Here is a 15,016-nt window from a genome sequence, read left to right as displayed (position 1 = left end):
AAAGGAAAAGATTGTAAGACAGATTTAGATAAGATAGGTTTGCAAAAACGTCATAAAATACCTTTACGAATTGCTAGTGCTTTAACAATTTTATCAACATGAAAATTAAAAGTTAATCTATTGTCAAATATAATGCCAAGATCATTATAGGAGCAGACATATTCCAGAATATTGACATCAATGACAAAAAGGGAAAGAGAAGAGTTTTGAATCAACAAGAAGCACATGACTATGGTCTTATTAATGTTGATTCTAACATTTTCCTTGCAAATAAAGTTGATAGCAGATGTAAATCAAATTGAAGAACAGTTGGATCATGGTTAATCAGTTTTTTATCATTGGCATAAGTAATAATAGTGGACTTGATTTAGTTAAGTAATTGATCAATGTAAACAGAGAAAAATAGGCCACTAAGGATCAATCCCTGTTGAACCCCAGATGGGTGGAAAGTAAAGAAATTCAGTCATTTAGTCTAACTTTAAAAGAATGGGCTTAGAAATAATTATTCAACTAAGAATGGAAAACTGGATCAATGTCAAAGTGATCACTGAGTTAGGAAAGAAAGATATTTGGGAGAATGGAGTCAAAAGCTACATCTATATGTACTGTACAACATAAGCTGCATGTTTCTTTTCAAAATTTTCAAGAATTATGGATTCTTGAAAATTGAATCTATAATTCAATAAAATGTAAATTCAACTGGATTCAATAAATTTACTTTTATTGAATCCAGTATCCAGTAAATTTGTGGTAGTTGAATGATGTCTAAGATTGCAGTGTTGAATTGGTGCAAGTTTGGAAGAATTTTTGTCTTTTTTATGTACAGCTTTAATTGTTACAGAATACCATTGTTCAGGGACATGGCTGGATTACAAAAATTTGGAAAATAGTTTTGATAAGATAACAGCTGCTATGGATTTTTAATTTTTTATAGAAAGTTGCAGGGATGTTATCAGGACTAAAATTAGAAGGGTTTAAGATGTCAATTGCTTCTTTAATTTCAGAAAGAGAAACATAATGATGGTAGGTAAAGGTATGTAAGGAAAGTGAAATGAAGTTGGCCTCGGATAAAATCTGAAAAAATCTGGTTTTAAGGTTTAACAGCAAATATTGTATCATTGGGAATAGGGATATTTGTACTAGGGAGCTTTTTAGAAAATTTGGGTATGAAACTTCAAAAAGTGTGGTGGTCCAATGCAAAGGAGGAAATAATGGTGTTAAAATAATTATAGAAAGACATACTGCATTCATTGTAATATTGTTTTTGTATGATTTGATGAAGATTACAGGGATTCCCACTTCATTTCCATCTATTCCACTGTTTTCTTGTTAGGTTTCTTAATCTCTTTAAGTGATGAGAAAACCACTTATATGAAGAGATTTTAACTTTGCAGAATTGAAGGAATTTTTTTATTGTAGAATGGAAAATATTATAAATTAAATCAGTTGTTTTTTCAGTGGACGAAAGGGGGGATAAAAAATAAGTATGATGAAAAAAGTAAATAAGTTGAAATTCTTAAAAATAATTAACTAGACAAAAATCTGTGACTTGGATGGTGCAGGAAAAAAAATTGTAGATATAAAAGATAAAACTGTTTACCTATAAAAATAATAATATAAAATATTAAATATTTTTGATATAAGAACTCTCACCATCCAAATCAGGAGAATTTAAAAGTAATGTTTAATAATTTTCATTTATTTTGGAACACAGTACAAATAAAAGAATTGTGAATTTTGAAGAACTTTGAAATATAAATTTTAGGTACTTTTTCAAGAAAAATAAAACACGTATCATTTCCTAAATATACAAATGATAAATAACATTAAACAAATTAATGCTTTTACAAAAACAGTTCAAAACTACTCATTTAGTTTGAAATAATTAGTCTGGACTGATTTTAGATTCTAGTTAATTTAGACTCTTAATGAAAAGAAAGAAGATTGTTTATTAATTACATAAATCTGTATTATTTCTCTTGAAAATATTGAAAGTAGCTTATATATTCTGTATATATGTTTCTATTGTGCAAGTTGATTGCATTGTTTTCAAAGATATAATTATAATCATTATCTTAAATAAAAACAATGATGATTTAAAAAGTCAATTTGTAGCAACTGCATCTTATAATAATAATAATAATAAAAAAATAATTCAGCTATAAAACTTAAGATTTTTCTTTTACAAATTTTTATGAATTTCTATTAATGACTTAATATATGTAAAATTGGCAAATTATTTTTTAATATTTTTTTAATAACATACAAATTTTTAGTAAATTAAATGTAATTTAATATTTAACTACTCTAGAATTTAGTAATTATCATTGATTTTTATTAAAATTTTCATAATTTTCAAATGAAAACTTATTATTATTATATTTTGTTTTTAGAAAGATAATAGAAAATTTAGATCACAGTCAAAACATAGTGGTAATTTATTACCAATCCATCAAACTGAAGGACTTTCTTCTTCTGTGGGTAGTTTGACATCACAACGAATTCGTCATTTATCAGAAGTTTTCCAACAGTTAACAATAGCTGCATCAAATCAACCATATTTACCAGAATCTTGCGTGCGGATCTGGATAGCGGAATTAATTATAGCTTTATCCTGTTTGCATAATCTCGGCTTGTGCTGGAGGTAAAATTTTATTTTAGCAATCTTAAATATATTTTCTTAGAAAATAAAATTATATAGCAATCAGTTCTCTCTTATGATAGAATTAAAGTTTTATTTTATAATTTTCTCTTTAAAATCCAGAATAAAAAAATATCACAAACATTATTGATATATCACTGGCCAAGAGCCATGCATATTTTGATATTTTAGTACTATATTATTCCATTTCTCGGTCTTCATCTTTGCTCAAGTTTATTTTGACTCATTTCCATTATTAAGGCCAGTAGAGCAAGAAAGAATTTGTTCTCTCTCCATTCTCCTAATACTGTATTTCCACACACGTTTTTTGCACTATTTTTGCCATTTTTTACTAATTGAAAATTAAGGTGCAAAAAATACGGTGAAAATTATTATTGAAGGTAGAATATATCAGTATTTATTCTTAAAAGAAATATTGATTAATTAACAGAAGTCATGATTTTATAAGATAGTTTTAATATTTTAAAAACTTTGCATACATATTCTGAATATTTTGAATTCTCACATCATACAGTATGTGGCCATTTTTGATAGACACGTACACTCTAAAAATAAAAAGAAAATTAAATTAATGATGACTGCAGTAACTTTAAAAATTTTAACAGAAATCATAAAATGAGGAAATTAATTTTGCTATTCATTATATTGAATCAAAATATAAATGAATTATCAACATACCTTATTTTCTTGGTCTGATGTGTTGCTCTCGCTGTTCGATGCAGCGGACTTATTGTCGTCATTAATTTCGGCATCCTGACAGATCAAGTCATCCTCAGAACCATCCATAGAATTGGAAATACCTGTTTTCTTAAAACTCCTCTCAATTGTCAATGAAATTAATTTCCAAGCCTTCATGATCCATTCACACATCCTTTCCAAACTCAGCCATTGAATTATCACTAGGTGTCAAGTTGTGATTACCTCCAGCCATCCATTTGTCCATCTTGTAGTACTTTTTTCACTTCTTCATTTAGATGGCTTCAGAAACTATCCAGTATAAGGAGTGACTTTCAGCAAAATAGGGCACCAGACCTCCTCTGCACCCAATCTTTCTTTAAATCTTTATCCATCCATCCCTTTTCTTGCACTTGGACTTGAATACCCAGCAGACCCTTAAAGCCTTCAGGTAAGGTCTTTCTTTTGAAAATCACCTACAGTGGCAATTTTCATCTGTCAGTGGTCATGGCTAACATTATTGTGTATCTTTACTTCTCTCAGCCAGTTCGTTTGATGATGACTGATCAAGAACCTTCTTTTTCCACAGTAGTGTTTCTTGGCATATCGAAAAACACAGGTGTCTGATCTGCATTCCTCATTTCAGAGAGCAAATTGTAGTGCTCTGTCACTAAATTGTTCTTTTTGGTTTTTGTAATTATATATCTTGTATATCGGTTTCGTTTCTGTATGAGTTTTTGTTGTCGCAATACCTGTTTACTTGTAAAACATTCCGTTTGTCGCATGCCTTCTTCGGCAACCACTCACTGGCTCGTGATTGGTTGTAATGAAATCACGTGACTAAGGAGTATGCCTCGGATGGTGGAGGATATAAAAAGGAGAAGACAACATGTGCAAGGACTTTTTTTTGGTTTTCGTGAGAAGGATTGTTGAGCAGATACGAGAGGAAGGCTTTGAGAGATCAGGTGAGGAGATCTTGAGTGGAACTGTTAGTGGGGAAAGGAGAAGAGCGTGGTGAGAGATTGTCTCTTTGTTCTTCGGAGCTAAAGGGAAATCTGTTTGCATTGAGAGGAAGGTTGTGACCAAAGTGGAAAAACTGTTTGTTAAGGAAGGAATTCGGACTTGCGTATACAGTAGAGAGTCGTTTATCTGAAAGTTAGTTATCCGAAAGCATTCCAGTCGGCAAATTTAAATTTTCGCTAGTGCTGTGGNTGCCACGTAAAATCTATTGGCTGACTGCTGGTTGTAAGCCAGTCATGCACTATAGACCATTCAAGTTTTTGATTGCTGTCAATTTATATTGATCTCTACAACAATTTTTTATTTTAGATTTAGATCAGTTTTAAACCCTTTCTTTACACAGTTTTAATTTTCTATGCAATGGAGCTCAGTTTAATTTTCTTATAAAATGCCTAGTAATAATACAATGAGATATTATCTAAATTTGTTTAATTACAATTTGTTTACCAGTAATTGTAAGTTTTGAAGAATTTAAGGAATAACATATAATTTCTATGAATGTTAAATTTACAAAATGAAATAAAAACATTAAGTACAAAAAAGTTCTTGGAGAAAATTGCTCTTTCATAAGTTATATTACAAACTGATAAGAAAGTATTAAATNAATTTAAATTTCTATTTTATATTTAATGTCTGTTTTATATAAAAGCATCAGAACTATCTATAAGTTGATTCTCTGCCATATGGCGGTCATTGGTGGAACAATAAAATTAACTGTTATACTCTATTAATAATTTATTGATAGTAAATTCTTTGCTCTTATCATATTTATTTAAAAGTACTGTATGTAGGATTTTTTTGTATAATTTATTGCCAGGATATATTTTCTATCACTGTTTCTAATAATCAGCTTACTATCAATATGAATTTAAATAATTGTAATAATTCTAGTTAAATCATCTGTTACATAGATATTGTTTACTAATATTTAATTTACGAAATCAGTAAGGTTAAATTTTTATTATCTAAAATTGAAATAATTATTTAGGTAATTGTCTTTAAATGTACAATGTGTTGATCACTATTTTTACTTGTTTTGGTTTATTTTTTCAGCTCTTAAAAATTGGATATGTTTAATTTTGTGTTTTTTTTTTTTTAATTGTAAAGTGTATTAATTTATATTTGTAGGTAGATTTGCTGCAGAAGTAATAGAAGAAAGAAGAAAAAGCGCACTTCAGTTATTAGAATTTGCAGCACAACATTCATCATTGTTTACTAGTCAAGTTTTTGTTAAATTTTTTGAGGTATAAATTGAATAGAATTCTAAGAAATGGTGGTTTACTGTTAAAATTATTCAGTCTATCTGGATCTAATTATTTGTTTTTCTTAATTTGATATTTTGGATACAGGAATAAAATAATTTTAATGATAAAATAAATATTTTTGGATTTCTACTTGTAGCAAATCATATTTAACTATTATGTTCATAAAACATTTTAATATTTATAAATTATTTGAAATATAATGATTATAATTTTGATAAATGAATAAAATATATTTTTAAAAATTAATTTCTTTAAAGAAATGAATTAAAATTTTTTCAGCTAATGTATGTACACTATGATACTAGACTAGTCAATTAAATGCAATTTAAAAATGAATGCTCTTCTTTTAAAACATTAAAATTCAATAAGGGTATTCCTGATGGAAAACTTTTATCATTGTTAGAAAAAGGAGCATTCTACAGTAGCTATGAACTGTAAACACACATTCCAATGGAAAGATTTGCAATCCTCATTTAATATTTGTCAGACCACTTAATTGGTTAGCAGTATCATCTTTTGAGGAACTTTTTCTGCCATTTTTTAAATCATAAAATGTCTCTGTTATTGATTCATTTCAATAATTAGCAATCCAGGGAAGCTTTCTATTAAATTGTTGGCTTTTGTTGCAGAACCTGTACTAACAAAAATGAGATTGGGAAAAGCATCAACAGTTTAGTAAGAAAAGCTATGTATCATAAATCCTCCTAATATGTACAGTACTCTGCAAAATTTAAAGTATTTTGCAATATTTTAATGTTGCAAAAGAAATAAATTTATATATATATATATATATATTCAAACATTCAAGTTTCTGATTTATAAGATTAAGTTTTAAATTCAGAAATCATTTTTTTAATGTTTTTTTTTTACTTAAAAATCAGATTTTTTTTGTTTATTAATTAGAGATGAGAAACTTTTAAAAATATAAATTTTTCTTTTCAATAATAGATATTTCAAAAAACTGTAACATTTTTGAGTTAATGAATAGCTTAATATCAATGTATTATTAGATTATTTAACTGTCGTGTGTCAGTTTTCTTGGGTTCTTTTAAATTATAATTTATATTTATCAGATCTATTATTCAAGGACAAAATTCAAGATTGGAAATCAGGATACTCATTGATGTTAGAATCAGCTATAGCTCAATCTATAATTAAAGATCAGAATTCCCTATACAACAGTAAATATCATCCGTGGTACTTGGAAATATTTGAAATTCCTTCAATGCAACCATATATATGGCAACCAGTAAATTTGAATATAAAACGACTTATAATGCAACTTCGTCTAAACAAAAATTCGCTGTATGTCAATAATACTTATATAAGTTTATTAACTAAATGTTTTCTATGTAACGTCGACGTTTTAACACCTTATCATTTAATATTAACGTGTCCAAAGTTAAAGGAAATTCGTGCACATTATAATATAAACAGCTCTTATAATTGCAACTCGCTAATAGAATTGTTAAAAAAATTTAATAATATGAGTAAAAAAGAATTATATAATATTTATAATTATTTTTGTAAAATAGTAGAAACTTATAATAACAAAACAAATTAAATTAAAGAATATGTGCATATGTACGCGAGAAATAAATGCAAACTAAATAATTAAAGAAAATGTATAGTTTTATTAAAAATAAATATGGATACATGTTTCTACAACCCCTTGTAATAGGGAAGTAATTCCCAATAGACAATAAATGTTGATTGATTGATTGATTAATTAGATTTAATTTATAAAGCATTCTTTATTGAAATAATGGAAAAATATTGAAATTCACTTAAAATTTTTCAAACATTTTTTCATAAATTTCTTGAAAATCTATTTACGGAANTAGCATCATTCCCCCTAATAAACAAACCTGCTTGCAAAATTTCAGAAATTTTCAGCAGAAAGCACAGGCATTATTAAGCTTCAAAGAGAGTGAACAAAATCATGCCCACACACACATTAACATCCATACATACAGAAAAAACTCTTGAATGTTTTTGCATTTCTTGACATTTCAAGGTGCTTTGAGTCCAAAAATATAAAAATCTTGGAGGGTCATTTTTTGACCAATTGCCATACTTTTCTTCTGTTATATATAGAGCCAGGAAGGTAAAAATAGGAGTCTATGACTTTGTTTTTGATATACAAAGATATTAAAGTGACAATGCTCTCTGATGCAACTGAATGCACCTAATGAAATTTAGGCCTAGGGATCAAAAATAAAAACAGTATTGCTTGTGTTTAATAGAAAATAGGTATGAAAAACAAACAAAACACAAGAACAAAGCAATTGTCATTGACTGCTTTGTTCTTGGATCACCTCTTCATGTTGGCATGCGCAAGGATCATCTGTTCATACCCAGCCAGTGCAAGGATCGTGTTTTCCATTGCCAGTAGATACAAGAATAGCCTCTTTTGTGGCACAAGTGCAAAGTTTACCTGTCCGTGTCTGTCAGGTACAAGGATAGCTTCTTATGTGCCTAAAAAGTGCAGGGATCACTGATTTGTGGTTCTGCCTCAATTCTATGGCTATAAAACAAAGTTGTGCAATATCCTAGTGAAATATGTGCATTTGTAAAAGTTTAAGCAAGCCAAAAATAAATTATTTTTGCAGAGTTTTCAATGTGAATGATTTTATATAGATATCTATTAGTGCCTTTATATTTATGGGATGCACTTTAATAATTATATAAGTAGTAAAAAAGTAAAAATTTAATATTATTAAATTATTACAATTTTTTTTGAATTTTCAATAATTATTTGTTTAAATTTACAATTAGTTAACTAATAATCTTTCAGTGATGCCAAAACATTTTAAAATTTGATTACAGATTTTAAAACTTATTGATTTTTAAAATATTTTAATTTTTTTCCCCACTCTTTTAGAGAAGAAAAACACATTGCTGAACCTAGTAATTTATTAGGAGGTATATGGGAACATTGCCAAACTGCTGATGATATAAGTCTCAGTTCTCATCCTTCTGATGATGATGACAGGACTACATTTACTGATGATGATTCTAGACTGGGAACTCCTCTTCCAAGCAATGATTTAGCTTTATTTGATCCTCTCCTAGAGAAAAATACTGATCACTTGAATTCTTTAGAAGGAGAGAGTAACAGTTGGCTTTTATCAGCTATTCAATCATGTACTTACATTCATTCTGATGATCAAGCTACTTCTTCACCAACTTTATCATTTCCTAAACCATTTGCAGAATTAGATTATGCAGAAGATAGTGAACTTTCTGTTGAACATATCTTAGAAGACTCTTCATCTCATGTTGTTCCTGATCTTCAAGAATTTGATCCACTTGTTGATACATCATCAAAAGTTGAAAATAAAGAAGATTCATCTCCTGAATTAGAAGAATTACCATCTCCTCTTAATGCTCCTGAAAATACATACTTGTTTGAAGCAGCAAATTTGATTAGTCAAGCTCATGAGTTTGAAGCTGCTGGAGACTTTGTATTATCTTTTAGTTATTACAGATCAGCAATTGGTATACTTTTACAAGGTGTTCAAGGTAAATAATAATCAGTGTGCTACATTAGAATATATATAGATTTATTGTTTTATATTCATAGCATCAACAAATATATTCAGATTTTATACCTGTAATATATCTGGGTAAAATTATCATAAAAACTGAAAATCAGTTTTGAAAATGTTTGAATAATAGGATTATTGTATTATCTAGAAATAATTCCAAAATATATTATATCCACAATCTGATGCAGTTGAAATTCATTAATCCAGTACCCAATAATCTGGAATATCTGGTAACCTGGCACCATCTGATAAGCTAGTACTCCATGAATTGGAATTTGTTTGGACACAGTGCATTAAGAGCCTAGACAGAAATACAGTACATATCTGAAAAATGAATATATTCACATGAATCATTGTGAATGTTGATTTTGTGCAATAGCTTCTTCATTAATATTTGTGCAAGTATTTTAATCAGTATAGTCATGCACCATATCATCATCAGATTGATTAAAAAACTTATATAAATATCAATAAATTAGAAGTATACAGCAGCATGCACTCATACAAAATGTACAATATATGCAACATTTAGATTGTTTAGATATAGGCAAGTGATCGGTATGGTTATATCTTCTAAATTAATTAGTTTGAAAGTGAAGATCAGAGATGATGTAATTGGTAACACAACTGCATGGTAAGAAGGAGTTGCAAATTAGAGATTTGCTCTGATTCAATCTTTTCTTCCAGGATATTCTAAATTAATTAATTTAGTTTTAATTTTTAAATTTAATATAAGATGATGACTTGATCATCTGCCTTTAGTCCAAAATTATATAGCATTTGTATTTTTAATTAGCCTGATAATAAATTTGGTTTGTTATTTGATTAGTACATTCTTTATTGTTAAATGGTTTTGAATAAATTAAATGGGTGATTGGAGTTATAAAATTGGTTTTTATTTTTTTTGTAAAAAGCTTTAACTTGAATAAGTCTGAAAATATCTTCTGGAAGAATGATCAATTTTACTTGGATTAAATTCATTTCACATTGCTGAATTCGTTAATATATTCAGTAAAATATATTTTGAAAATAATGTTTATAAATATTAACACAACAATAAAAATTAATATATAAATAATAATCTGCATACATGTTTCAACTGTACTTATATTAAGAATTAATAAAAATATAATTTTATATTTTCAAATAAGTTAGATATCACCAAAAATTATTGTAAAAGATCATATTGTTAAAAAGTAGAGATAAAAATTTTTAACAAATAAATTAAATTAAATTAAATATATATTGTATACAGTATATTTGTAAATTTAAAGCAGTGATTCTCAACCTTTTTTTTGTCATGGTACACTTTTAATAATTTAAAAATTTGCCAGCACACACAGTTACTTCAGCAAGTACCGTAGGACAACTGGTGATATCATAACAGTGATTTTTAAATGCAGTTGGTTATTTAGGTCACATTTTCTAATATAATAATCACTTGGTAACTACCGGCAATTACAATTTTCAAATGTGCCCGAAGTTAGAACTGATTGAACTACTTGTCTGATGTTGCTTATGTATGGGTATTCACAGTGGCAGCACACTAAAGTGTTGCGGCACAGTGGTTGAGAATCACTGATTTAAAGAATAGCAATTTTTTTTTTCCTCATATAAGATTACAGTTGTTGTTTTGGTATTTTAGGTGATACAAATTCTGCTCAAAGAGAAGCTGTTAGGAGAAAAACTGCACAATATCTTTCACGGGCAGAAGAAATATATGAAAAATATGTAGTTGGTCATTTACAAGATGAAAATAGATGGGCAGTAAGTAATTGTTGTTGTTATTATTAATGTATTATTAAATTTCTCTTTGAAATAATTCTTATTAAAATTAATAATAAGTACAGTTGACTCTCAATAAGTTGAATTGAAAGAGTTAAAAAAGAATTTTAGAGTTAATGAAATTTTGATTTAGGAAAATTATCATTACTTTAATGAGACTGTAAATATAGCAATATAAACAATACAGTTAGATTGAAATATGTTACATTTTTATTATATCTTAAGATATATTTACTAAGTAAAATATTTGTGCCATTATTTAATAAAGTTTGTTATAAAAATTTGATGTTAATGAGACTGTTGTGATAATGTCTTTGATGTAATTGCCTCAAAAATATTATGTTTCATATGTGACATGATCATTAGAAAACTCATTTAAAAATTTCAAGAGAAATCTATCTACAAGATTTGTTTAGCCAATATCATTTTAAAATAAATTTGTTACTTCACATTGAAATAATATTAGATGGTATTTCTTTTTCATGACTTTGGATATATTAACATGTCAGTTAACTTTGTATCTTCAAGCATACATAATTAAATGTTCATTTTTATTTGAAAAGTAGCAAAGTAGTCATATGTGTTACTTATAGTATAGTTATATTATTTTACAAACAAAACCAAATAAAATAAAATAAGACAACATCAGAATATTGTCTTATTTTATTTTATCTGAATTTAATGCATTCTTAAAAATGGTTCAAACATTGGAAATTTACATATTGGGAAAAATTCTAACTCTTTTCCTTTTCATTTGAATAACTCCAACCAATTTTTCAAGTGACAATTAGGTGAATAGGTTTTTGCTGTGTTTATCAATTCATATTTTTAGCATGATACTAAACATTACAAACACTAATTATTTTATTAACTAGGACTTTGTGCAGTTTGTCATATTATGATAGAATTGAGGCAGAGTCAGAAAGAAAGAGACAATCCCTGCACCTGCCAGCCATGCAGAGGTTATCCTTGCACCTGCTGGCCATGGTAGAGATGATCCTTGCACTTGCCAACACAGAAAGGCAATCTAAGAAAAAGCAGTTGGTGTCAATTGCTTTGTTTTTGTGTTTTGTTTGTTTTTCATGCTCATTCTCTGTTAAGCATGCACAATCTATTTTATTTTGGTCCTAAATACCATGCCTAAATTATTACAATTTTTTTTTGAATTTTCAATAATTATTTGTTTAAATTTACAATTAGTTAACTAATAATCTTTCAGTGATGCCAAAACATTTTAAAATTTGATTACAGATTTTAAAACTCTTATTGATTTTTAAAATATTTTAATTTTTTTCCCCACTCTTTTAGAGAAGAAAAACACATTGCTGAACCTAGTAATTTATTAGGAGGTATATGGGAACATTGCCAAACTGCTGATGATATAAGTCTCAGTTCTCATCCTTCTGATGATGATGACAGGACTACATTTACTGATGATGATTCTAGACTGGGAACTCCTCTTCCAAGCAATGATTTAGCTTTATTTGATCCTCTCCTAGAGAAAAATACTGATCACTTGAATTCTTTAGAAGGAGAGAGTAACAGTTGGCTTTTATCAGCTATTCAATCATGTACTTACATTCATTCTGATGATCAAGCTACTTCTTCACCAACTTTATCATTTCCTAAACCATTTGCAGAATTAGATTATGCAGAAGATAGTGAACTTTCTGTTGAACATATCTTAGAAGACTCTTCATCTCATGTTGTTCCTGATCTTCAAGAATTTGATCCACTTGTTGATACATCATCAAAAGTTGAAAATAAAGGAGATTCATCTCCTGAATTAGAAGAATTACCATCTCCTCTTAATGCTCCTGAAAATACATACTTGTTTGAAGCAGCAAATTTGATTAGTCAAGCTCATGAGTTTGAAGCTGCTGGAGACTTTGTATTATCTTTTAGTTATTACAGATCAGCAATTGGTATACTTTTACAAGGTGTTCAAGGTAAATAATAATCAGTGTGCTACATTAGAATATATATATAGATTTATTGTTTTATATTCATAGCATCAACAAATATATTCAGATTTTATACCTGTAATATATCTGGGTAAAATTATCATAAAAACTGAAAATCAGTTTTGAAAATGTTTGAATAATAGGATTATTGTATTATCTAGAAATAATTCCAAAATATATTATATCCACAATCTGATGCAGTTGAAATTCATTAATCCAGTACCCAATAATCTGGAATATCTGGTAACCTGGCACCATCTGATAAGCTAGTACTCCATGAATTGGAATTTGTTTGGACACAGTGCATTAAGAGCCTAGACAGAAATACAGTACATATCTGAAAAATGAATATATTCACATGAATCATTGTGAATGTTGATTTTGTGCAATAGCTTCTTCATTAATATTTGTGCAAGTATTTTAATCAGTATAGTCATGCACCATATCAGTATTTAATCAGTATAGTCATAGTACAAAATGTACAATGTATGCAACATTTAGATTGTTTAGATATAGGCAAGTGATTGGTATGGTTATATCTTCTAAATTAATTAGTTTGAAAGTGAAGATCAGAGATGATGTAATTGGTAACACAACTGCATGGTAAGAAGGAGTTGCAAATTAGAGATTTGCTCTGATTCAATCTTTTCTTCCAGGATATTCTAAATTAATTAATTTAGTTTTAATTTTTAAATTTAATGTAAGATGATGACTTGATCATCTACCTTTAGTCCAAAATTATATAGCATTTGTATTTTTAATTAGCCTGATAATAAATTTGGTTTGTTATTTGATTAGTACATTCTTTATTGTTAAATGGTTTTGAATAAATTAAATGGGTGATTGGAGTTATAAAATTGGTTATTATTTTTTTTGTAAAAAGCTTTAACTTGAATAAGTCTGAAAATATCTTCTGGAAGAATGATCAATTTTACTTGGATTAAATTCATTTCACATTGCTGAATTCATTAATATATTCAATAAAATATATTTTAAAAATAATGTTTACAAATATTAACACAACAATAAAAATTAATATATAAATAATAATCTGCATACATGTTTCAACTGTACTTATATTAAGAATTAATAAAAATATAATTTTATATTTTCAAATAAGTTAGATATCACCAAAAATTATTGTAAAAGATCATATTGTTAAAAAGTAGAGATAAAAATTTTTAACAAATAAATTAAATTAAATTAAATATATATTGTATATATTTGTAAATTTAAAGCAGTGATTCTCAACCTTTTTTTCGTCATGGTACACTTTTAATAATTTAAAAATTTGCCAGCAAGTTACTTCAGCAAGTACCACAGGACAACTGGTGATATCATAACAGTGATTTTTAAATGCAGTTGGTTATTTAGGTCACATTTTCTAATATAATAATCACTTGGTAACTACCGGCAGTTACTGGTAACACCAGTTACAATTTCCAAATGTGCCCTAGGAAGTTAGAACTGATTTAACTACTTGTCTGATGTTGCTTATGTATGGGTATTTACAGTGGCAGCACACTAAAGTGTTGCGGCACAGTGGTTGAGAATCACTGATTTAAAGAATAGCAATTTTTTTTTTCCTCATATAAGATTACAGTTGTTGTTTTGGTATTTTAGGTGATACAAATTCTGCTCAAAGAGAAGCTGTTAGGAGAAAAACTGCACAATATCTTTCACGGGCAGAAGAAATATATGAAAAATATGTAGTTGGTCATTTACAAGATGAAAATAGATGGGCAGTAAGTAATTGTTGTTGTTATTAATGTATTATTAAATTTCTCTTTGAAATAATTCTTATTAAAATTAATAATAAGTACAATTGACCCCCCTATAAGATCATAGATACGTTCCATTCTTTAGGAAACCGATTTCTTACGAGTCCTTCCAATCATAGCCCGACACGTGTCAAGTTTATGGACTACGGCTGTTTGAAAGGTTTTCTTCCATAAAATTAATCGATTCTAGACTAATCCGACTCAACATTTCCAAAATATGTATATTTTTTGTGGAAATAATCCGTATAAACTACGCTATAAACAAAAAATTGTAGGATTACTTACCGAGTGTGCACCGCCGACATTGCCATTG

The 15,016-nt window shown here is 27.9% G+C and overlaps 1 protein-coding gene across 1 annotated transcript in view; it reads left to right on the top strand.

Annotated features, from left to right (window-relative positions):
- LOC111642059 (ribosomal protein S6 kinase delta-1-like) overlaps nucleotides 1-15,016 on the top strand; it is a gene marked incomplete at its 3' end in the record, with an annotated part of 46,706 nt that overhangs the window by 18,839 nt on the left and 12,851 nt on the right. The window contains exon 9 of the mRNA XM_023388326.1: nucleotides 2,394-2,644. Within this exon, the coding sequence (XP_023244094.1) occupies nucleotides 2,394-2,644 (251 nt within the window). The remainder of the gene's footprint in view (nucleotides 1-2,393; nucleotides 2,645-15,016) is intronic.

Source organism: Centruroides sculpturatus, unplaced genomic scaffold (genome assembly GCF_000671375.1).
Source record: "Centruroides sculpturatus isolate CEXI.00-Female unplaced genomic scaffold, Cexi_2.0 scaffold1617, whole genome shotgun sequence".
Lineage (NCBI taxonomy): Eukaryota > Metazoa > Arthropoda > Arachnida > Scorpiones > Buthidae > Centruroides > Centruroides sculpturatus.
This window is presented reverse-complemented; position numbering and strand designations above follow the sequence as displayed.